Genomic DNA, 23,687 nt, shown 5'->3' with positions numbered 1-23,687 from the left:
ATGCAAACACCAGAGGGGCAGCCATCACACCATCATCCATCCCAAAAGGTACCCACAAGAAGGACCCACCCACTGCTCACCCAGAACACTGACCAGCTGACCAATAAGTACTCTGGGCCTCTGCTGGGCGAGGGGAGGAGGGAAGAAAAACTCAGGAAGAAGGCCACTGAGGACGCAGGCACTGAGGGAACCCAGGGAAAACAAGACTGTGGGAAGGGACTTGCAAACAGGAGGAAGACTAAAATGACAAATAAAAGGAGGACAAAGCCAGACCGGGCAGGAATAAGACACAAGCGGGGGGGGGGGCGGACTGTGAGGTACCCCAATCCCAACCAGGCCAAACCATCCACCAAGGCCACAAGATTCGGCATGAAAATCTAGCACACATACAAAACCTGGCACACCATATTCAAAGAAAAAATCTTAAAGCCCGCACTGCCCTCTTCCCAAAATTAAGCCATTCAACTCAACCCACTTCAAACTACACTAAAATGAAAAAATTGTACCCAGAATGAATTCAACCATTTAAATTCCCACAATCAATTCTAGACAAAGTATTAATTCAACAATAATATCCCCCCAATCAATTCTAGACAAGGTAATCTAACCAACCCAAGCCACTCAACCTCACTCAATAAAAAAACACAAATGGAAACATAACACATATCCACATCTTACCCTGACCCCAACCATCCCCTAAACCAGTGGTCCCCAGCCTTTTTATCACCGGGGAGCGGTCAACGCTTGACAATTTTACTGAGGCCCAGGAGGGGGGTGGTCTTTTCCAGAGGGCCATCGCCCCTGCTCCACTTGCTTTCCCGCCAGCGCCCCTGACTTCCCACCGCCCACTGGGGGTGCTGCTAGCAGCAGGTGCGCAGTACCACATCAAGCGGGAGCCCCAGCCATGGCAGCCACTGGAGAGCACCAAAGGTGAGCCAGCGGCAGAATGGCAGGGCAGCCCCCAAGGCAGCAGCCGGGGAGGAGGATGAGGAGGAGCCGCGGCCCGGTACTCACTGATCCACGGACCGGTCACCGGACCGGGGGTTGGGGACACTGCCCTAAACAAAGTAAAGCAGCACACAATAGTGGGCGTTCCTAACACTAGACTAGGCTGCCCTGATACGTCATAAGGACAATTGGGGCTGAACTTCCAGGAAAGAAACTGTCTTGCTACTAACCCAAAACCACCCAGTCCTTCAAGTCGAAAGCCAGGGTACAAATCTATATCCTAGGACAGGGGTAGTCAACCTGTGGTCCTCCAGATGTTCATGGACTACAATTCCCATGAGCCCCTGCCAGCGTTTGCTGGCAGGAGCTCGTGGGATGTGTAGTCCACGAACAGCTGGAGGACCACAGGTTGACTACCCCTGCCCTAGGAGAAACAAAAGAACAACAGCCAATGCAAAACCAAGAAGACAGTCAGGTCTAAAAAGACCCAAATAAGACCAAACATGGATAGCCTGATAAAACCAAGCAAAACAGGAGGATAACTAACAATGGAGGGCTCAAACGGGTCAGGGATCCTGATAATATGGAGAAGAAGAAAAGATGATGGGGGGAGGTGCAAATTGCCCAGCCCAAATAAGGGCTGCTGGAGCCCCAACATCTTGCCTTTCAGGAGGCGATGTTTTTCAGAAGCTCTAATACTGGATGTACAGAATGCCTCCAATATATCACTAATGCGGCAATCCTATGCACGTTTCACCAGAAGCTAGTTTTTTTGTATTCAACAGGACTCATTCTCAAGCCAGTGTTCAATAAGATTGCAGCTTGAAAAAGGCAAAGAGGTTTATACTTGGAAAGGAAGCTTGTCTTTTTTTTTTCTTGCATATGTAACATGTTTCACTAGAGCCGCTACAGTCGTTTCCTTCCATAAGCCTTCCACTTCAACTGCTCAGAGCCAGAGAAAAGGCCAAGGACAATATTTCCCCTCACTCTAACACAGAATCAAAATTTCATTGTGAGCCCGGTGTGAATTCTACTCCTACTAACAGAAAATGGTTGCTTTTTCTGGATTTGAAGGAGCAGGACTAAATGTCCATAGTGAGATGGGTACGTATGCAAACAGACCCCTTCCCCAAAAAGTATAGAACTGAGTATTAATAGGGCGTAAATAACGTAAGATTCAAGAAGGCGGTCCACCAGTTCAGAGGGGCTGCTCTGGAGGGCCAACAAATAAGACATCTTCCCCCAATGAAGCTTCTTTACCTGGTTTTCAGAAATTTGCTGCCTTTAATGGCTAGTGGCCATGTAGGGCCTGAAACTCCACAAATCTGTTTAATCCCACTGAAAAGTCATCCGAGCTACAGTCCATCAGCACATTGACAGACAGGGACAGTTCTCTCTCTATCCACCTTCTCCACTCCTGGAATAATTTCATCAATCTCCGATATGTCTCCCTTACAACTTTTCTTCTTGTTTGGTAAGCTTTTTGTGACAGAGACGTGTTCCAACCTCTGAATCCTTTTGGCTGCCATCAGCCCGAGCCAAAACTGTATCTAGTTCTGCAATATGTTTTGGTTGCTAACTAAGGTTTTCAAATATCAGTAATACAGTCAGGCTGCCAGACAAGAGACATTCAGAGATGATTGGAAATGCCAGCCCCCATGTTACAGATCTGGTATTCCTGGGAGGTCACCCTTTCAAGGGCTAGCCAGGGGCCACCCTGCTTAACTTCTGTCTGATGGGACTGGGCTGGCCTGCGCTATCCAGGTCTGGAATTAAAATGACAAATAATATTCCACATAAGACCACACTATCATTTTGACCCTAATAAACCCAGCCTGGAGACTTTTCACTATTGCCACACCGACATTTGTATTGACCGGTCCATTATAACGCCCCGATTCCTTCCCACTCGTTGAAGCCTCATCAGTCGGGGCTTTTTTGCTCTGATGTGCATCCCCATCTCTATCCATCCATAGTCCTCCCTCCGCATTTGCCAATGCGGGTGGGACGGAGGCTTGTCCCGGCCTCCGGCTCAGGCTGCACGTGCCCTTTCAGTCTGGGGCGTCTCAGGCCACGGCCCTGCCCGGGCTTCGCGAGGCCGCCGTGGGTGGCTGGTCGGCAACCACGAGGGGACCCCCGTGAGGTACACGCGCCGGCTTCGTCTCGGGCGCGGAGGGTCCTGCGAGGGCTCATATGGGGGGAGGGGGCTCCCCCGGCGGGCCCTGCCGCCCCTCCCCTCCCCCTCCCAGCCCCGGGAGCCGCCCACACCTGGCCCACCTGGGGCGCCCCAGAGGCCGCGCGGCGGGAGAGACGCAGCGCCCGGGGGGGGGGAGGAGGCCCACCTGAGGCATCCCCCGCCCCCCCCTTTTGAGGCCTCCTCGGGCGCCCCTGGGCGGGCAGGTGGGCGCGGCGGACCTCTCCCCCCCTCCGCGTACCTGCTGGAGCGGGCGGGAGCAACCGTCGCCTCCTCCTCCTCCTCCTCGTGACTCCGGGTCCGCGTGCCCGGCAGCCCGCGCCACAAGCCCCGCCCCTCCCGTTGAGACCCGGATGCGCGTCGGGCGGGGCCCGGAAGGGGCCCGCGGCAGGGGAGGGAGAGAGGGGAGCCCCCCAGCGGGGGTCGGGAGGCCCTTCCGGGTCGCCGCCTGCGCCCCCCCTCCCCTCCCGCCCGGCGCTGCGAGGGCACCAGGGCACCAGGGCGGCCCCCCACCCATTAGTGCAGGGGTAGTCAAACTGCGGCCCTCCAGATGTCCATGGACTACAATTCCCAGGAGCCCCTGCCAGCCTTCGCTGGCAGGGGCTCCTGGGAATTGTAGTCCATGGACATCTGGAGGGCCGCAGTTTGACTACCCCTGCATTAGCGAATAAAGGCGGAGACAAACCCCGGGGAAAGTGAGACACCTCAGCAAGTTTATTAAGCAAACAGAAAGGCAGCACAAAGGACGACAGGAGGAACAAAGCAGCAACCAGTACACAAGGCATCACCATCCAGGAAGAGAATACGGACCAGCACGGCACCCGTTGAGAGCCTGCGAGAAAACGGGGGAGTCGGGGCAGGACAGTAGACTCTCTTCTTCCAACACATCACAGTCTGCTCAGATCTCTTCAACGCCGTCCTCCAGGAAGCCCTTCTGGACACACAGGGCACACATCCAAGGGACTCGCGGTGTCCACTCTCACTGCTGGGCCCAAGCATCGCAACTTCCCATCACGCCCAGTGAGGTAACATGTCAAGGGAACATTTTTGAACATGCCCACATGTCTCCCATAGATGCTTATAAATACCTACACAGAAATTATTCTTGTCATTCGTTCAATTTCACCATTCACTTGGAAGTGCACTGCGTTCACTGCTGTTGTGTCTGTCATGCTGCACATTCAAGATTTACCATTCTTTCCCTGCGTGGCCTCCTCAGTAACAGCCCTCCTTTAAAGGGCCATTTAGATGCCTCGGAAAGAGGTTGACCTCAATGAAGAATTGTAGCTTTTCTAAATGCTTTGCCCAGGAGGAGATCTCTTTGAAATCACTAGCACTATAGCCCACAAATACACTGGCACACCAACACCACTGAATTCCCAACAAGTAATCTTCTATTCGTATTGGGAGCCAGGTGGGTAACTGTTCCCCTGAAGCAGCTGGACAAAGTCTGCGTTCAGCAGGGGCACCTTGAAGACCAACCAAGTTTAATTCTGGGTAAAAGCTTAAAGGTGCCACTGGACTCAAACATTGTTCTATAAATATTTTTATTTGATATTTTTAAATTTTGTTTTTCATACAGTTTAACAACTTTTTAAAAGAAAACCATACTAAATGCTATGAGCAAAAACTAAGTATCCACACCTCGGTGTATCTCCTGAGACTTCTGGTTTACATGACTGAGTGAGGATGACCATGTTGCCAGCTGCCTGCAGGGCTGGCACCGCCAACGAGCATCAATTTCAGTCAAACAGGAAGAACTGCATCTCCCAAAGTCTTCATCTTGTTCCCTATAGGAGCTGCTGTGCTTATTGTAAACCTCTTGATATAAGGTTCTGTTCACCATCCATGTCAAGCCTTTTATTAACAGTTATATTATGCTTACAAGGTGCCATAAACCTTTCCCAGCCGTCTGATTAAGAAAATGCCACTTGAAACAAGCCCTGCTACACACAATGGCCTCTTAAGTCTCCTGCAAATCTCTGGTTTTGCTGGAAAAAAACTGTAATGGATGAACTAGACTTTCATTTCTGAGGTTTCATTCTACGCACATTTATGCAGGACCAACCATCAAAAATGGTATATATATATATGATGTTTTTAAAAGAGAAAATACATTCCGTTGAAGTTACAACGGAAGAGACCCCACTCCAGCTGCCCCGCTTCGTCTCTTGAGTCCAGGTACAAGACTTCATTCCACCAAAAGCTGCACACTATCAGTCTGCTTCTGTGGCTGCTGCTGCTGGTCATACTTTCTTGCTAGGAAAGAAAAAGGATTTAGAGGCGTCACTCACCTTGGAGAAGACAGTTCAGAGCTATTTTAATAGTAACAAGTGATTTAGTGCAAGCCACTTTTGGTCTGCTAGGTAACAAGCTGAAGGATAAATTCCACAGCTTGTTGAAACAATTTCTATTTCACCACTCTTGGGATTTAAAATTTGCCTGAGATTACAAGAGCTAAATGTCAATTTTTATTAATGAAAGCACCTTACTTAGTGAATATGTAATTACATCAATAGGTATAAACCCAAGTCATGTTCTAACAGGACAGGTAGAAATAATGGGTTTCATCAGGACCCGTTAACCAAGCTGGATGCTATGGTGGCACATATATTCTGCAATTCCTACCACTTGTGTTGTATAGACTGGAATTGGCCTACCGATGGGCAACTAAAACAGCAGTCTTGAGAAGATCAGTTTAGTAGGGCATTATCATCATCATCATCATCATCATCGTTTTAGCCCGCCACTCCCGGAAGGCTCGTGGCGGGTTACATTCAATCCCAATAAAATACCCCTAAAAATACAACAATATCCTGACAAAAACCAACATCCAAGACATATTCGGCGACATGACACAACTAAAATACTCCCCCTAAAAACCAACTCCAGGGGTGGCATGGAAAATGGTCTCAACTGCCCATAGAATAGTCCCAGGGAAACAGTGCTAGAATCACATCATTAATGGCACAAGGCAGCTACCATAGTTCTACTGCAAGTCCCAGGTTGTTACACTCTAAAGCAGTGGTCCCCAACCACTCGGCCGTGGCTCCCTCTCCCCGCCCCCCCTTGCAGCGAGAAGCTTGCCAGGCCGCAAGCAAATCAGCAGCCAAAGCGGCCAATTAGCTTGTGGCCCGGCAACCTTCTTTCTGCAGGAGGGGGTGGGGAGAGGGAAGCGCGGCCACCGGCACACCAGCGTCGCAAATGCGCATGTGCGGACCTGCCGTGAGTGTGTGTTTGCGGCCCCGCCAGGCGCAAACGTGCATGCGTGGCAGGTCCGCACATGCAAGTTTGTGTGGGGGCTGCCGCACATGCACGGGGCCCCGGATCACCTTCTTCCCCCCCCCCCCCGGTCCACAACTGAAAAAAGGTTGCAGACCTCTGCTCTAAAGATCCTGGGGTCCCTCCTCCAGACATCTTTGCCATCTTAACATGTCCCTCGGGGCATGCAAACTGGCGGGAGGGGGTTCGTCTTGTACTGTAATTTATTGCAGCTTACATTTTATGGTTTTGTCTGAAACTGCTGTGAGCCAGCTAGCTCGAGAGTAGCAGTCAATAAATTGAATGAATAAATAACACCATTCACCACCCTGGGATGGCAACCCTGAGAGTGAGCGGTATACAATAAATACAAAACAGTCTAGCCCTGTCAGCAGGAAATGCCTGCTAAATTCAGGTTTTTACTGCCTGGCTTGGAATGAATTTTTTGCTTGTTTTGCTTTTGCAGATTCCGTTCGAGGGGATGGGCTTGGTTAGTTTTTTTGCTTGCCATCTTGTTACCTTTAGTAATCATAATTACAGGTATTTATAGGTTTTATTGTGTTTTTATTCTTTAATTGTGTAAACATCCATGAGCCCAATCGGGAATGGCAGTATAGAAAATTTTAAAATTAATTAATTAATTGAGAGGCTTATTTCAAGAGAGGAATGCACATTAAAAAGCAGCTTTTACTTCTGCATGGATTCCCATATCCAGGATACCATAACAAAAGAGACCAAACTGCCCAGAGACTATGACAACACAGAATCTGCCCAATCCAGAAGTTTGCAGAGTGTGGAATGAGGGAGCGGGCTCAGAGGTTGTGCATACCAGGCAAACAGGTGCAAGTCACTTCCTTTGGCAAAAGAGGAAAGGACAGTCTTTGCCCACTCTCCCCTCACTTTGCCCCCATGTTGTTTGTGTGGGGTTCCTGGCACCCAGGAGAGTTTGGAGTGGCTCACTGGGCTGCAGCAGGAAAAGGGTGGGGAGCAGTGAAATCACATCTGGCAAAGCCTGCACATCTGGCTTCACTCCTCTGGCAAAGCCTGCATCCAACCCTGTAGTGTGAGGGACTAAACCAAAAGGCAACATTTGGGACGCTTCACTGCATATCCACTAGAGTGACCTTCCTGTATTTTGCTGCTCTGCAGAAAGGTACAGGTGGAATAAGGACTCTGCCAAGTCCTTATTCCACCTGTACCTCTTTGTGATACACAGTGAGAGAAGACCCCTGAACTTGCATGCTTCAGGTATGCAAGTTCACCCCTCCCACACACCCACATACACACCCCTGATGTCTTAAATTTTAAGTAAATCCATGCTGGTCAGACTCGCAGTCTGAGGCACATTCAACACCTAACTGTAAATTGCATTTTAAAATATGCGGCTGGCCCAGATCGTTCGGGTCTCCCAAGAACAAGCCCATACTTACCAATGGAGTACATTTCTAACTGTTGCCGGAGACGAATTTTTTTCACACTGTCATAAAAGTTTGGCTCAGATGGTATCTCTACAGTTGGAGGCAGCGTAAATATTCTCATTATCTTCCTCTTATTTCTGAAATTAAAAGTACAAGCAAAATAAATCCAAATAAAGCCACCATCACTGCCAAAAGAACGGCCTTCCCAGGGCACAACGCAGGACCAGGTCAGAAGCAAGGCTTTCTGCCAAAGAGGGTCAAAGAGGAGCTCCAGTTGCACTGCGGAGGCCATGCCCACAACTCAAGGGCAGGCACCAGTGTTGCTACAGTTCCCCTCATGCATCCACTTGGGTGCCCCAAGAGCAAAGTTGAAATCAAGCCTATTCTTTGACTAGTGCCTTAATTAAACCCCTTAGCCTTGAGCCAGGTTCCCTGGGCTCGCTTACTGGTGGGCTGTAAGGATGTGAGTGTAGACAAAGTGCTTTGAGCAGTAACCATGCGACTGTAATATTCCACCCTTCCAAGTCCATGCCAAGAGAGTGTAACTCCACTTAGGACTACATTATAAATGCTGAAAGTTTCTCTTACAGACCACCTACATCAGGGGTAGTCAAACTGATGTTGGCAGGGGCTCCTGGGAATTGCAGTCCATGGACATCTGGAGGGCCGCAGTTTGACTATCCCTGATTACATTCTATTTTTCTTTATATGTTCATTTGTCACATTTATGTCCTGCTTCCTTTCAAAGCGGTTTACATTTTTTAAAGCGAAACAAAAAACTACTGAAACACTGAGCATGCCACATCTTCTCAGGAATGCTGCATTTTTATGACAGTCCAGTCAAAATTTGCCATTAACAATTTTCAGGGAAATCTCCCCAACCCCTCAGTTATGAGTTTGTCATATGGTTTTTTTGGTAACCTTACATATTTGTTGTAGTGTAGCTAGCTGAAGCAATTGTAAGATTCTTGACAGGCCTAGTAAGCTTTCCTGAATGGTAATACATTTTTTAAATTGTCAAATACTTATTAGGTGATATGACCATATATACTGGAGCCTCTTGTGGCGCAGGGTGGTAAGGCAGCCAACATGCTGTCTGAAGCTCTGACCATGAGGCTGGGAGTTCGATCCCAGCAGCCGGCTCAAGGTTGACTCAGCCTTCCATCCTCCTTAGGTAAAATGAGTACCCAGCTTGCTGGGAGGTAAACGGTAATGACTTAGGAAGGGAATGGCAAAACCACCCCGCATTGAGTCTGCCAAGAAAACGCTGGAGGGCGTCACCCCAAGGTTCAGACATGACTCGGTGCTTGCACAGGGGATACTACCTTTATGACCATATATGGTCATGTCAACCTGCCCCCCCCCATGGTTCCTGACAATATTCTGCATGATTGCGCCACTTCTGGGATTTCTTGAAGCCTGAATACTGTTTCAGTGGTTTCTCAACAGTAAAAAAGTTGAGAAAGGCTGATCTAAAGCAAGGTGCCCTATAAATGTACTGGAAGTGGACTGCAGCTTTGTAAAGGTTGCACAGCAAAAGCAGGTTAGTTCATTGCAATGGACCATTTCAATATAAAGGATGCCCCCCTTCCCGGGCAGGTTAGTTCATTCTACGACTCGGGTCTTTCAATGGAGCTTACTCCTAGGAAAATGTTTGTAGAAGTCTTTGGTAAGCCTCTCAAGAGCATCAGCTGGGCATGATCCACAGAAGCTCTATGTTATTTTCCTCTATTTGGTTTTGGAGGTAGTTTTGCAAAGGCTAGAATGTGTGAGCTATTTGTTATGCTTGCAGGCTTCCTGGAAATTTCAAAAATATATTTGATGCAGATAGATTTTGTAGTGATTTTGTGTACCAAAAAACCCACGTTGGTGTGCAAAGGACTATGAAATCGAAACACATCCGTATGACTCTGGGGATGTTGCATAAATGTGCCTAGATCTATATTTTATGTATTTCTTGCCTTTTTATCTCCCGCGCCTCTCGGTGACCGGTCTCGGGGTGGTTCACACAGCATATATATGTAACGCAGTAGAGCAGCAGTACGTAAGCGGAACGCCTGCATAAGGCGACCCAAGCCCCCCCCCCCCCGACGACCCTGTGGCCGCCGTCCCGCTGCCTGGAGGAGGCCGGAGCCCACCCGCGGCTGGACTCGGCCCGGGCCCCGATCCGCCTCGGCGCTCCTAGGGCAGGGCAGCCCCCCAGGGAGACCCCCCCAAGGCCCTGGAGAAGGAGGGGGGCGGCCCCGCAGCCCCCCCCCCCGGGGCGTGTCTCACCGGCGCGCGTAGACGAGCAGGGCGAGGCTGGCGAGCACGGCCAACAGGTAGACGTTGGTGGCCTCGTTCCACGCCTCGTGCACCGAGTAGTCCATCGCCTCCTCGCCCGCCATGGCTACATCCACGCCGGAAATGGCCGGACTTCCGGGGCGGGGCTGGAGGCACCGGGGAGCCGGCCCCGCCCCCGCCCGCTGATTGGACGCCTCGAGGCCGGCGACTCCCCCGCCCCCCCCGCCCCGAGCAGAGGCCGCCGGGCCCGCGAGAGAGGAACAGCCGGGAAACGGGCCGGGGGGTACCGGATGCCCCCCCCCCGAGGCAGAGGCAGGCCCAGTGGGGAGGGGGGACCCCAGGGGCCGGGCCCAGAGGAGCCAAGCGAGGACCGCGGAGGCGCCAGAGGGACCCCACGGGCGGCCCCTTTAGAAAGGACGCGGCGGCGGAGGAGGGCCGGGCGGCGGCCGAAGGGCACGAGGCGCTTCTGGCCGGCCGCGGAGAGTAGGAGCCACGGGGATGGCGGCAAACTGTGTAGGATGGGACTCCCGGGGAAGGGGGGGGGGGGACTTTCACAGCCAGGTAACTGCATCCCTGGAATGGGCTGCCTCAGGAGGTGGGGAGCTCCCCCTCACTGGCTATCCTCAAGCAGCGGCCGGACAGATCCTTCTCCTGGATGCTTGTGGCAAATCCTGCACTGAGCAGGGGGTGGGACTAGAGGGCCTTGATGGCCCCTTCCCACTCTAGGATTCTAGGAGTCTAGTCCAGCCGTGGAATGGGCTGCCTAAGGAGGTGGGGAGCTCCCCCTCACTGGCCGTCTTCAAGCAGCAGCTGGACAGATCCTTCTCCTGGATGCTTGTGGCAAATCCTGCACTGAGCAGGGGGTGGGACTAGATGGCCTTGATGGCCCCTTCCCACTCTAGGATTCTAGGAGTCTAGTCCAGCCGTGGAATGGGCTGCCTAAGGAGGTGGGGAGCTCCCCCTCACTGGCCGTCTTCAAGCAGCGGCTGGACAGATCCTTCTCCTGGATGCTTGTGGCAAATCCTGCACTGAGCAGGGGGTGGGACTAGATGGCCTTGATGGCCCCTTCCCACTCTAGGATTCTAGGAGTCTAGTCCAGCCGTGGAATGGGCTGCCTAAGGAGGTGGGGAGCTCCCCCTCACTGGCCGTCTTCAAGCAGCAGCTGGACAGATCCTTCTCCTGGATGCTTGTGGCAAATCCTGCACTGAGCAGGGGGTGGGACTAGATGGCCTTGATGGCCCCTTCCCACTCTAGGATTCTAGGAGTCTAGTCCAGCCGTGGAATGGGCTGCCTAAGGAGGTGGGGAGCTCCCCCTCACTGGCCGTCTTCAAGCAGCAGCTGGACAGATCCTTCTCCTGGATGCTTGTGGCAAATCCTGCACTGAGCAGGGGGTGGGACTAGATGGCCTTGATGGCCCCTTCCCACTCTAGGATTCTAGGAGTCTAGTCCAGCCGTGGAATGGGCTGCCTAAGGAGGTGGGGAGCTCCCCCTCACTGGCCGTCTTCAAGCAGCAGCTGGACAGATCCTTCTCCTGGATGCTTGTGGCAAATCCTGCACTGAGCAGGGGGTGGGACTAGATGGCCTTGATGGCCCCTTCCCACTCTAGGATTCTAGGAGTCTAGTCCAGCCGTGGAATGGGCTGCCTAAGGAGGTGGGGAGCTCCCCCTCACTGGCCGTCTTCAAGCAGCAGCTGGACAGATCCTTCTCCTGGATGCTTGTGGCAAATCCTGCACTGAGCAGGGGGTGGGACTAGATGGCCTTGATGGCCCCTTCCCACTCTAGGATTCTAGGAGTCTAGTCCAGCCGTGGAATGGGCTGCCTAAGGAGGTGGGGAGCTCCCCCTCACTGGCCGTCTTCAAGCAGCAGCTGGACAGATCCTTCTCCTGGATGCTTGTGGCAAATCCTGCACTGAGCAGGGGGTGGGACTAGATGGCCTTGATGGCCCCTTCCCACTCTAGGATTCTAGGAGTCTAGTCCAGCCGTGGAATGGGCTGCCTAAGGAGGTGGGGAGCTCCCCCTCACTGGCCGTCTTCAAGCAGCAGCTGGACAGATCCTTCTCCTGGATGCTTGTGGCAAATCCTGCACTGAGCAGGGGGTGGGACTAGATGGCCTTGATGGCCCCTTCCCACTCTAGGATTCTAGGAGTCTAGTCCAGCCGTGGAATGGGCTGCCTAAGGAGGTGGGGAGCTCCCCCTCACTGGCCGTCTTCAAGCAGCAGCTGGACAGATCCTTCTCCTGGATGCTTGTGGCAAATCCTGCACTGAGCAGGGGGTGGGACTAGATGGCCTTGATGGCCCCTTCCCACTCTAGGATTCTAGGAGTCTAGTCCAGCCGTGGAATGGGCTGCCTAAGGAGGTGGGGAGCTCCCCCTCACTGGCCGTCTTCAAGCAGCGGCTGGACAGATCCTTCTCCTGGATGCTTGTGGCAAATCCTGCACTGAGCAGGGGGTGGGACTAGATGGCCTTGATGGCCCCTTCCCACTCTAGGATTCTAGGAGTCTAGTCCAGCCGTGGAATGGGCTGCCTAAGGAGGTGGGGAGCTCCCCCTCACTGGCCGTCTTCAAGCAGCGGCTGGACAGATCCTTCTCCTGGATGCTTGTGGCAAATCCTGCACTGAGCAGGGGGTGGGACTAGATGGCCTTGATGGCCCCTTCCCACTCTAGGATTCTAGGAGTCTAGTCCAGCCGTGGAATGGGCTGCCTAAGGAGGTGGGGAGCTCCCCCTCACTGGCCGTCTTCAAGCAGCAGCTGGACAGATCCTTCTCCTGGATGCTTGTGGCAAATCCTGCACTGAGCAGGGGGTGGGACTAGATGGCCTTGATGGCCCCTTCCCACTCTAGGATTCTAGGAGTCTAGTCCAGCCGTGGAATGGGCTGCCTAAGGAGGTGGGGAGCTCCCCCGCACTGGCCGTCTTCAAGCAGCGGCTGGACAGATCCTTCTCCTGGATGCTTGTGGCAAATCCTGCACTGAGCAGGGGGTGGGACTAGATGGCCTTGATGGCCCCTTCCCACTCTAGGATTCTAGGAGTCTAGTCCAGCCGTGGAAAGGGCTGCCAAAGGAGGTGGGGAGCTCCCCCTCACTGGCCGTCTTCAAGCAGCGGCTGGACAGATCCTTTTCCTGGATGCTTGTGGCAAATCCTGCACTGAGCAGGGGGTGGGACTAGATGGCCTTGATGGCCCCTTCCCACTCTAGGATTCTAGGAGTCTAGTCCAGCCGTGGAATGGGCTGCCTAAGGAGGTGGGGAGCTCCCCCTCACTGGCCGTCTTCAAGCAGCGGCTGGACAGATCCTTCTCCTGGGTGCTTGAGGCTGATCCTGCACTGAGCAGGGGGTGGGACTAGATGGCCTGTGAGGCCCCTTCCCAATCTAGGATTCTATAGGTCTTGTTTAGCAGTGGAAAGGGCTGCCTAAGGAGGTGGGGAGCTCCCCCTCACTGGCCGTCTTCAAGCAGCGGCTGGACAGATCCTTCTCCTGGGTGCTTGAGGCTGATCCTGCACTGAGCAGGGGGTGGGACTAGATGGCCTGTGTGGCCCCTTCCCAATCTAGGAGTCTATAGGTCTTGTTCAGCAGTGGAAGGGGCTGCCTAAGGAGGTGGGGAGCTCCCCCTCACTGGCCGTCTTCAAGCAGCGGCTGGACAGATCCTTCTCCTGGATGCTTGAGGCCGATCCTGCACTGAGCAGGGTGTGGGACTAGATGGCCTCTGGGGCCACTTCCCACTCTAGGATTCTAGGAGTCTAGGAGTCCCACCCCCTAGGATTCTAGATGGGATTCTAGTCCCACCCCCTAGGATTCTAGATGGCTCCTTCCATGGTTCTCAAGAAGTACAACACTGAAAACAGATTCTTGTATAATAATTTTGTATTGAAATGTGCACTTTCCTCAGAGACTAGAGTTAAAAAATGGAAGAACAGAAAATTGTTCACTTGCAATTATCTAACAACTGTGGGAAAACCCCTTTTAGCAAGCCAGGTCTATAATTCAAGCAAGGTAACCCTAAATTTAAAATGTATAATTTTTTAGACCTATATCATTATTGTTCTCCCATTCTCAGGAAAGTGGTCACAGAAGAAAACAGTGGAAGGACAACTTTTAGAAATCATGTAATTGCTTTATATTGTTTATAGGAGAGTGAATGAGTACCAGAGAGAGTTCTTACTTAGTTACAAGCCCTATATACATTTCAAGGCAGGCAGGCAAGGCGAACTGTAGCTATGGGTACCAAAAGCAGTCTACAACAGTGGTCCCCAACCTTTTTATCACCGGGGACCACTCAACGCCTTTTACTGAGGCCCGGTGGGGGGGGGGGGTAGTTTACTCCTCTACTCTTAACCACTGCCCTAGCGCTCTCTGATCGCTATGGTAATGTTTAAACATCCCTTCAAAATAAGATACAGACACGCCACAACAATGGTGTGTTGTAAAGGGCTGGGGGGGATGAAGTAAAGGGCCGGGGGGTGGGGGAGAAGGCATCCTTCGGGGCCCACCTCCAATTAGTTGAAGGACCACATGTGGTCCGTGGCCCACAGGTTGGGGATCGCTAGTCTACAAGATTCCTACAACATGTCCCTGGCCCCTGGCATTACCGTTCCTCGAACAAGAGATGCTAGAACTTTCCTGTATGAGTCCAAAACCTCCCCAGCAGATGGCCTTTCAGCTGGGCTCTTCTTGCATGCCACATGGATATCAAACAAATGAAATCTAACAAGATCACTCCCTTCTGCTTCTCCCAACAGGAAGTTTGTAACATCAGGAATTTTCCATATGTCTGTCTTTTCATCATAGGGAGGCATGAGGTTGTCCTCAAAGGGTTCTTCTGGTCCATAAGGCCAAAGCTGTTCAGGCGCTACAAAGTCACCCTGAAGCTCTTGATGGCCACACTTGACCAGCTCTCCAGCACTCCTATTAACAAGAGGCAAGGCATCCAAGTCATTTACAACAATGTGAAAGTCACTTGTTAGTAAATACTGTGAAAGCACTTTATCCAAGTCACTGGAGTCACACATCACAAAGGTGCCCAGAGGACTGTTGTGCAAGAAATGGATGATGCTCACATAATCCATAGCCAGCATGAACCTGCGATGCCATGTATTGGAGCTCTTGTACTTTGGTAAGTTCAGTACCTGATTCAGATTCCTCAAGGACCCAAAGGGATGGTACTCCGTTAGAATCAGGAAGTCCTCTTCACAAAAGCCAAGGAGTTTGACCACATGCTTGCTCTGTAGAGATTTCAGCATCTGTAGTCCATGAAGGAAGTCCTCCTGTAGCTCAAATGTTGTTAACTGTGAAAGAGCAACTTTGTTTTCCTTCCACTCAGAAAGGAAGACCTAAAAGCAAGGAGTTGGATGCAATTTTATTTTCCCCAAAAAAGACATAATGCAGCCGTTAGCAATAACTTTTAATTAGCTTGTTGTCCTAGGTTTCTGGTGCTATTGGTCTACCATGAAACTTCTGTACTATAAAGAATGAATCCTAAATTTAATTATTGTATTACACAGCAAAAACATTAATAAGCCTTTATATATAGCATTTGAAGCACTGATATCTTTTGTGCAATGTAAACATTCTAGAAATTTTGTACATATAGAAAAAATGTCATTCCATTTTGTGGGGAAACTGAAACATTTAAATATCTTCCAATCAAACCTAAACTACAACATAAAATGTATCATTTACAGCTTTAGTCAGCACAGAAAACTGTACGGATTTGGCAAGTCCAAGAAATCTAAATGTCCAAATGTCTTCATTTTCTATAAGGAAATTTGCAAATAAACCTAAAACTTGAGAACAAATTGTAAACTGCTGCACCTTATGGTAATGTGGCAGATGTTATTTCGATTCCTGCCATCAAGATAGTTATGAAAAAATTAAAAGGGAAATAATGCATTGTGAATGAAGGGTTGGGCTAGGCAGGGGTAGTCAACCTGCGGTCCTGCAGATGTCCATGGACTACAATGGAATTGTAGCCCATGGACATCTGGAGGACCACAGGTTGACTACCCCTGGGCTAGATGACCCATGAGGTGCTGGGGGGGGGGGGAGTATCCTTGGGCGCGAGATCCCTCCACGAGCATCCTGGGGACCTCGACCAGCGCGCTGGGAGGCCAAATGAGCCTGGGCAGCTTGGAACTGGTGGCGACCTCTTCCACGCGCTCCTCACGGAGCCCGCTAATGGTCGCCCGCGCTTGCTCGGTTCGGCCCCTCACTTCACTTGGCGCGTTCCCGAATTCCCTTCTAGGAGACAGGGCCTGCGGGTCCCGGGTCCCCCCTCCTCGCACCCACCCTCTTGACGGCGCCCTGGCCGAGGCGCTTCAGCGGGCGGACGTCCCTGGCGAGGGCGGCGCAGGCGAGCCAGGGCGCGCAGGGCGGGCGGCCGCCGAGGCGGAAGTGGCCGGCCGGGCAGGCGGCGGGGCCGGGGGGCGCGGCGGCGGGGCCGGGGGGCTCCAGGCCGGCCAGCAGCAGCACGAGGGCGAAGGCGGCGGCGGGCGGCAGGAGCAGCAGCAGCAGCAGCGGGAGGGGGCCGAGGGGGGGGCGCGGCTTCGGCCGCGAGGGGGCGACTTCCGCGCGGGGGGGCTTCTCGGCCATGCTCCGGGAAAGGGCCGCCTCCCAGCAGCCTCCGCGGCGCCCCGGCGGGGAAGAGGGGCGGAGCCGCGCGTGCGCAGAAGCGGCGGGGCGGCCGGGAGGGGAAGCCCCGCCCCCTCCCCCCGGGAGCCCCCTGGCTGGGCGCCAGCGCAGGGCCAGACGGGCTTCCCTCTCCGGCGCCGGCAGGGGGCGGGGCGAGGAGGGGCAGGGGGCGGGGCCGGGGCGTGGCTCCGGTCGGCGTGGGCTGGAGGGGCCTGTGATGTGCGGGCGCGGGGCCGGGCGGGGGTCTCGGGCCGCCCTCCTCCTCCTCCTCCTCCTCGTGGCGGGGGGCGCGGGGGTCTCGCGGGGGGGCGCGGGCGGGCGGCGGATGGACCAGGCCTGGCTGCGGGTGGGGCCCGCGCGGCTGCCGGAGAACGGGACGGTCTGGGGGCGCTCCGACGCCTGCCGCCAGGTGAGACGCGGGGAGGGAGGACGGGGGGGGGACCTGCCTCCTGGCCACGGGGAGCCCCGGGCGGGGGACCAGCCGGGCAGGCAGGCAGGATCCCCTCGCAGCCCCCCCTCCCCGGGCCCCTCTCCGGGCCCCTCTCCGCTGCCTGCCGGCCAGAAGGGCCCCCCTCACCCCCCTTCCTCCCTCCCTCCTTCCCCCCCCCCAGTGCTTGTTCCAGGAGCTGGAGCCCCTCCCCGGGGAAGAGGCGGCCTTCGCGGTGGACGCTCAGCACGGGATGACCCTGGTGGTGGGCAGCCCGACGGCGGGCAAAGAGCTCTGCAGGTGAGCCTCTCAGGGCCCTCTCCGCACACCCTGGGACCCCCCCAGGGCCCAAGGCCTCGCCGCAGCGGCTGCTGGTAGCCCTGATGCTCCAGGCACAGGCAACGGCCAGGGAAGGTCTGAACTGCGGTGGAGTCTTCAGCGAGTCCTCTACAAGGAGGCTGCGGCTACCGGAGCATCAATCCCAAGGCCACCATTATTGGTTAGCATGAGCAGGAAAATACCGTAGAATCCCAGAGTGGGAAGGGGTCCCAGAGGCCATCTAGTCCACCCCCTGCTCAGTGCAGGATCAGCCTCAAGCATCCAGGGGAAGGATCTGTCCAGCTGCTGCTTGAAGACCACAAGTGAGGGGAGCTCCCCACCTCTTTAAGCAGCCCATTCCACTGCTGAACAAGACCTATAGGATCCTAGAGTGGGAAGGGGCCACACAGGCCATCTCCTCCCACCCCCTGCTCAAGGCAGGATCAGCCTCAAGCAGCCAGGAGAAGGATCTGTCCAGCTGCTGCTTGAAGATCACCAGTGAGGGGGAGCTCCCCACCTCCTGAGGCAGCCCATTCTACGCCTGAACTAGACTCCTAGAATCCCAGAGTGGGAAGGGGCCATACAGGCCATCTAGTCCCACCCCCTTTTCAGTGCAGGATCAACCTCAAGCATCCAGGAGAAGGGTCCGTCCAGCCGTTGCCTGAAGACGGCCAGTGAGGGGGAGCTCCCCACCTCCTTTGGCAGCCCATTCCATGGCTGAACTTTGCTCATAGGATCCTAGAGTGGGTAGAGGCCAAGCAGGCCATCTAGTCCCACCCCCTGCTCAATGCAGGATCAGCCTAAAGCATCCAGGATGCTTGGACTGTGAAGATTTGCTTCCTGAAATCTAGCTGGCACTAGTCTGTAGGTGAAGAAAAACAGTTAAAGAAAAACAGTAGCTACAGAAGGAAGAGGCGATGATGCCTTTCCTTGCTAAGAAACCCCCTTTGACCAAGAGTTCCTTGGAAAGCCAGGTCACCATCTGCCATTACTTGGGATATTCTCCTTATCACCAGTGTTCTGCTGCCTGTGCAATCTAGCATGTAGGAAAGAGTGAAAAAAGAAAAAGGTTGGTTGGAATCAAAAAGGAATGGGAAAGGGACAGGATCAGCTATCTGGTGGGCCCTGGTGGGAGGCTGGTTGGAACTTTAAATGCCTGGGAGCCAAAATGTAATCCGCCATGAGCCAGAATTTCTGGGAATGACGGTATATAAATTAAAAATTACAAATAATTCAGTTTTCCCACACATTTTATGAGCCTCCTGTGCATGACCTGCTCTTATTTGTGGCCCACTTTCAGCTTGGTTCCCATTTTAAATAACCTCCTCTCTTTCCAGAGTGCACTATCATTTTGGAGAATTTGGAAACTATTCTCTGATAGTCAAGGCTGACCCTAGCAGCCAGAAGTTCTCATGCAACATCATTATCATTGAAAAGCCTGTCAACAGCTACCTCCGTAAGTGGCTTCATTTATTTCGGCATCCACACCTCGCGACTCAAAGGAGCATACAAAAGGAAAGCAGAAATAGAGCTCGGCCAAAAATGTGTGACGTGAGGCGGCGGTCTCAGTTGTCCGTCTTGCTCAGGGTCTCCAGTGATGGCACTCATGGCCAGACAATGGGAGCCCAGCCTCCCTCCCTGTGCTAGACCCCACCCTCTCCTTTATGCCCTGTGCCAGTGGTCCCCAACCTTTCTATCACCGGCCACCACTCAGTGCCTTTTACTGAGGCCCGGTGGGGGGGGGGGAGTTTACTCCTCTACTCTCAACCACTGCCCTAACACTCTCTGATCGCTATGGTAATGTTTAAACATCCCTTCAAAATAAGATACAGACACGCCACAACAATGAACATAAGGAACATTTTATTTTCATGGAAACTTTAACTCATGACAATGACAAATCAATGGGAACCCTGAGCTTGTTTCTCTGCAGCGAGATAGTCCCATCTGGGAGTCATGGGAGACAATGACACCCAAAGTGTGTTGTAAAGGGCTGAGGGGGATGAAGTAAAGGGCCGGGGGGGGGGGAGAAGGTGTCCTTTGGGGCCCACCTCCAATTAGTCGAAGGACCACATGTGGTCCGCGGCCCACAGGTTGGGGATCACTACCCTGTGCAGATGCCCTGTGGCTAGGACTGCACTTCTGCAGGCGTTGTGTGTGGGGCAGTGCAACAGTCTCCATTTGTCTGCACAGAATATGGCCAGTAACACCAGCGTTCTCTTGTCGGCTGCATTGATGTGAAGCCTCTCTCTCCCCCCACCCCAAGTGTCTGAAGCTAGATGCAGAAAGGAGGAGAGAGTGGCTGTTTCCATCTTTCCCACTTTAGCCAATTTCCTCCCTCAGTTCTTTCCCTCTGGGGGAGAAATTCTTTTCTTCAGCCAACTCCCCACTCTCAGCAGGCTGATCTATTGGGTCTTTTGATGGGGGAAGGTTCCTGACACCAGCCTGTTTTCCTGCCCCCCTCGCTTGCTCTGGTCTGGCATTGAGACCGCTGGCATCTGGCCATTTCATGGATAGGAAAGGAAACTTTGACCGATACCAGAAGCAGGGACTTATCAGTGGGGCACTCAGACACTGGAACATCCCTCCTCCCAGGTGTTAGTCACATGCCAAGTAAGGATGCTTTTGTTTACCTGGGCTTTCTGTGAAGTGCACTGGTTGTACTGTTTTCTTCTCTCTACTTGGTCGTTGTGCTTGTGTAATATGTGTGCTAAGAGCCTCTTGTGGCGCAGAGTGGTAAGGCAGCCATCTGAAAGCTCTGCCCATGAGGCTGGGAGTTTGATCCCGGCAGCCGGCTCAAGGTCGACTCAGCCTTCCATCCTTCCGAGGTCGGTAAAATGAGTACCCAGCTTGCAGGGGTAATGACTGGGGAAGGCACTGGCAAACCACCCCGTATTGAGTCTGCCATGAAAACGTTGGAGGGCATCACCCCAAGGGTCAGACATGACTCGGTGCTTGCACAGGGGAAACCTTTACCTTTACCTTAATATGTGTGCTGGTGTAGCGGTTCAGAGTGGTGGCATCCCACCTGGATCAGCCTGCTTGATGACCTTGGGCCAGTCCCTTTGGTCTGGTGCCTGTAGTGGGGAGGGGCAGGGAAGGCAGTTGGTGGCCCCTTGGAGATGCCTTGCGTTAGGGGCAAGCAGGGCACACAGACCTCCTCTTCCTGTCCTCTCTGGCTCCTCCACCTTCTATGTTGCTTTATATCTCTTGCTCGAGTTGTCTTCATGTTGAGAGGCATTTTTCTCTTCTAAGCCAATTTGAATTAGCCATATTAAGCAGCATGGAGTCCTGTGTGCTTGGTGGCCCTGCCTGCATGGGGGCCACCAGCCAGGGGGGCGGGGGCAGGAGGGGTAGATAGAAGCTGTTCAAATAGCTTCCCCTCAGACTTCTCCACCCATCAGTAAGCGTCCTTTGTGCTGGCCAGAAAGCATTTTGTCAGTGCAATAATTAAACCTTTTATTTTCTTTTGCACAGCTATTTTCTTTGCATTTCTCATCTATATGGGCATCTTTACTATGCTGGCCTTGGGACAGTTTTGTGTAAAGTAAGTAGAAAACTTTTAAAGTGCAAATCAGATCACTCCCTGCTGCCTGTTTTTGTCCTGTTAATGCGGTTCTTCATCTCCTGGAGGTCCCCTGTTTTGCCTTTGATCTTTTCCAAACCTGCTTTGCTGCATCGTTTTGGGAAAGAGCTCAGCAAATCTGGATGGCTGCCAGGTGAGGGGATTCAAGGGGGTAGCAGCAGAACAAATATTGGGTCCAGGGATACTTGTAAGACCAGCAAAGTCTGATCCAAGGTATGAGCTTTCGTGCGCATGCCCACTTCATCAAATACAGTGTCATTGAACGGAAGTCATCAGTTCAGACTTACAGGCAAAATGTAAGCAGTAAACTAACATACAGCATAATTAAAATGTTCAACAAGCTAATTGGATTTGTTTGGATTCAATTCCAGGGAGTGGAATTTCAGAGAAAACTACAGTGGGCTCAATAAACAGTGGACTCACTCTCCCATGTCTTAATGGGAGAGTGATAAGCCAATATATAATCAGCTGCTGACAGCAGTTACCTGAGACCTGGCCCTCGCACTCCCTTCCTCTTGTCTCAAGCCTGGAGGCATCTTAGGGCATCATCTTCTGGCTGTGCAAAGCAATCTCCCCTGTTCACAGACCAGAGAAAACCATATCAATCCAACATTCCAAAATACTTTGCATTGTACTGTTCCTTGTTACATCTCAGTCTACTTGTTAAAACCTGTTATTTCAAATGCAGAGGACATTTGCCTTTGTCTAAGGGATTGTTAAGAATACAAGTTAGCGAGATATGTAGTGAGATAAGAAACCAATATCCATGTTGTTTCCTGGGGATTCCATTGTTCTGAGTGTTGTAGTAACTTGCATCTCAGTAGTCTCCCTTTCCGTTTTGTTCTGCAAGTTCTTTCATAATAAAACAAGTACTTTAAGGACACCAATTGAATGTCCAGGAAGGTTGAAGTGTTCTCCTACAGGTTTCTCAAGTCTTGTCTCTGTCCATCTTTCTTACTTACTTACTTACTTATTTATTTATGCATTGCCGTAGAGTTTGTCCTGTTTGCCCTATGTAGAGAATGTAGGGCATGGTTTACATTTGATGCCACATACAATGTTAGAAGATTGTACACGTGAATAAGCCTGAGATGGTGTAGTTGGTATTGTGGGGTTCGATGATTGTGTTGTCTGGATGTGTGCATCAGCAAAGTTGGCCTCTGGGTTTGTTACAAGCTCTGGTACCAGTGTCCATATGCAAATTAGATATTGTATTATTGTGAGTGAGATTGGGAGGCTGTCCTTGTGTAATGAACGGTTTACTCCCTAGTACCCAAGAACAGCAACTGCCCCATCAAAGGCTGAAACTTCAGCGGACGCCCTGTTTGGCCTGGCCTGGCCTGGCCTGGCCTATAGGATTGGCTTACCAATCATGCGGTCTTGCTTTGTATCTCTAAGTGATGGAACTTTCTTTATTACTGTTCAGCAGCATTGAACCAATCAGAAATTGGCTGTACAAGAAGATGAATCCAAGAGAAACGGATCGTCTTATTAATTCAGTAAGTTCAGTATGAATTGTCCTCTTTAACACTGGCTTCTTTTACCTCATTTTAACACTTCATCAATATCATGAGGGGTCACGAAATAGGTCATGTAAGCTCTGGCACAGATTGATTGTGTGTGTGATGTTAGCTGGTTTACAAAGCAGTCCTAAAAAAGAATTGTACGCTTCTAAACCCATTAACTTCTGTGGGTTTAGAATGGTGTAAATCACCTGTTCAGGTGAGTTCATACACGAGGACCACATGATGAGCACAACATCAGCTAATGAGTTCCCTTTGTGAAATTAATGACTTCACAGAGTATGGACAGAGTTTATATATCACCTACCATCATCTCAAATACTCAAACACTCAAATATTTACTCAAGAGGAAGATTGCGGGGGGGGGGGTCCTCCCCAGGTGTGGTGTCCTCTGACATTCACATTCAGAAGAAAAAAAATTTATTACGGTTTGCACTAGACATACAACAGAGGAAATTATACAATGCATCCCAGATAAAACATGATGTTAAAATACAAAAATATATGTATATATTATTAAAAGTAACTTTAAAACTTAGTGGTAAAATGTATACTGGATTTTTAAAACTAGAGCAGAAATAGCTTTGAGCCTGAAACAAAATCCTAACATTTCATTTTTCATGGTGGACCCTACCAGCTCCATGAACTCTACATATTATTGAACAAAATTTAGCAACAGGTTTAGTGATTTGGGGGGATTCATCAGACAGTAATTTATTGATAATGTCTGTGTTATGTGTTACAGTTCGACGTTCACATGCAAGTTGGTAGAGTTAAAAAAAAACTTTTTGTCAATAACATTTTTATTGGGCGGGGGGTCATCTTACATGCAGGGTTTGTCTTCCTTTCAGGTAAACACAATAACTCCTTTTCATGGAAGCCATTCATCTGTGTGCAGGAAACTGCTCAAGACGTGTTTGGCTGTGAATCAGCTGCTTAATGCATGAGGGGACAGAGCAAAAGTGCCCCATGGGGAATGTTTAGGGCAGGGGTAGTCAAACTGCGGCCCTCCAGATGTCCATGGACTACAATTCCCAGAAGCCCCTGCCAGCGAATGCTGGCAGGGGCTTCTGGGAATTGTAGTCCATGGACATCTGGAGGGCCGCAGTTTG

At 51.8% G+C, this 23,687-nt stretch overlaps 4 protein-coding genes across 13 annotated transcripts in view; 1 reads left to right on the top strand and 3 right to left on the bottom strand.

The window, feature by feature from the left end:
• The window catches only part of SLC20A2 (solute carrier family 20 member 2), a 52,209-nt gene extending 48,668 nt beyond the window's left edge, over nucleotides 1–3,541 (bottom strand). For all 6 annotated transcript variants that reach the window (XR_013225631.1, XM_077304541.1, XM_077304543.1 and 3 more), the window contains exon 1: nucleotides 3,384–3,541. The gene's annotated coding sequence lies outside the window, so the exon portion shown is untranslated. The remainder of the gene's footprint in view (nucleotides 1–3,383) is intronic.
• Nucleotides 3,542–4,672: 1,131 nt separating this feature from the next.
• SMIM19 (small integral membrane protein 19) lies at nucleotides 4,673–10,257 on the bottom strand. The gene is made up of 3 exons (XM_077303568.1): nucleotides 10,096–10,257; nucleotides 7,834–7,958; nucleotides 4,673–5,401 (listed from the first exon to the last, which is right to left on the bottom strand). The coding sequence occupies exons 1-3, from the start codon at nucleotides 10,206–10,208 to the stop codon at nucleotides 5,334–5,336; spliced, it is 306 nt and encodes a 101-aa protein (XP_077159683.1). The 5' UTR covers nucleotides 10,209–10,257; the 3' UTR covers nucleotides 4,673–5,333.
• A 3,930-nt stretch (nucleotides 10,258–14,187) lies between these two features.
• Nucleotides 14,188–16,736, bottom strand: POMK (protein O-mannose kinase). 2 transcript variants are annotated; one of them, XM_077302775.1, is made up of 3 exons: nucleotides 16,380–16,736; nucleotides 15,221–15,424; nucleotides 14,865–14,999 (listed from the first exon to the last, which is right to left on the bottom strand). In XM_077302775.1, the coding sequence occupies exons 1-3, from the start codon at nucleotides 16,680–16,682 to the stop codon at nucleotides 14,952–14,954; spliced, it is 555 nt and encodes a 184-aa protein (XP_077158890.1). In that variant the 5' UTR covers nucleotides 16,683–16,736; the 3' UTR covers nucleotides 14,865–14,951. The 2 variants fall into 2 exon arrangements, with proteins under 2 accessions (XP_077158889.1, XP_077158890.1); XM_077302774.1 differs by having other exon boundaries at nucleotides 14,188–15,424.
• The window catches only part of HGSNAT (heparan-alpha-glucosaminide N-acetyltransferase), a 25,741-nt gene continuing 18,719 nt past the window's right edge, over nucleotides 16,666–23,687 (top strand). For 2 of the 4 annotated variants that reach the window (XM_077302773.1, XM_077302772.1), the window contains exons 1-5: nucleotides 16,666–17,130; nucleotides 17,333–17,448; nucleotides 18,804–18,922; nucleotides 20,944–21,013; nucleotides 22,482–22,551. In XM_077302773.1, coding sequence (XP_077158888.1) covers nucleotides 16,681–17,130; nucleotides 17,333–17,448; nucleotides 18,804–18,922; nucleotides 20,944–21,013; nucleotides 22,482–22,551 — 825 coding nt within the window. In that variant the 5' untranslated portion in view covers nucleotides 16,666–16,680. Of the gene's footprint in view, nucleotides 17,131–17,332; nucleotides 17,449–18,803; nucleotides 18,923–20,943; nucleotides 21,014–22,478; nucleotides 22,552–23,687 lie in introns of all 4 variants that reach the window. The other 2 variants (XM_077302771.1, XM_077302770.1) reach the window with 2 other exon arrangements.

Source organism: Paroedura picta, chromosome 11 (assembly GCF_049243985.1).
Source record: "Paroedura picta isolate Pp20150507F chromosome 11, Ppicta_v3.0, whole genome shotgun sequence".
In the NCBI taxonomy this organism is placed as follows: Eukaryota; Metazoa; Chordata; class Lepidosauria; order Squamata; family Gekkonidae; genus Paroedura; species Paroedura picta.
Note: the sequence above shows the minus strand (reverse complement) of the source record. Positions and strands in the feature narration are given on the sequence as shown.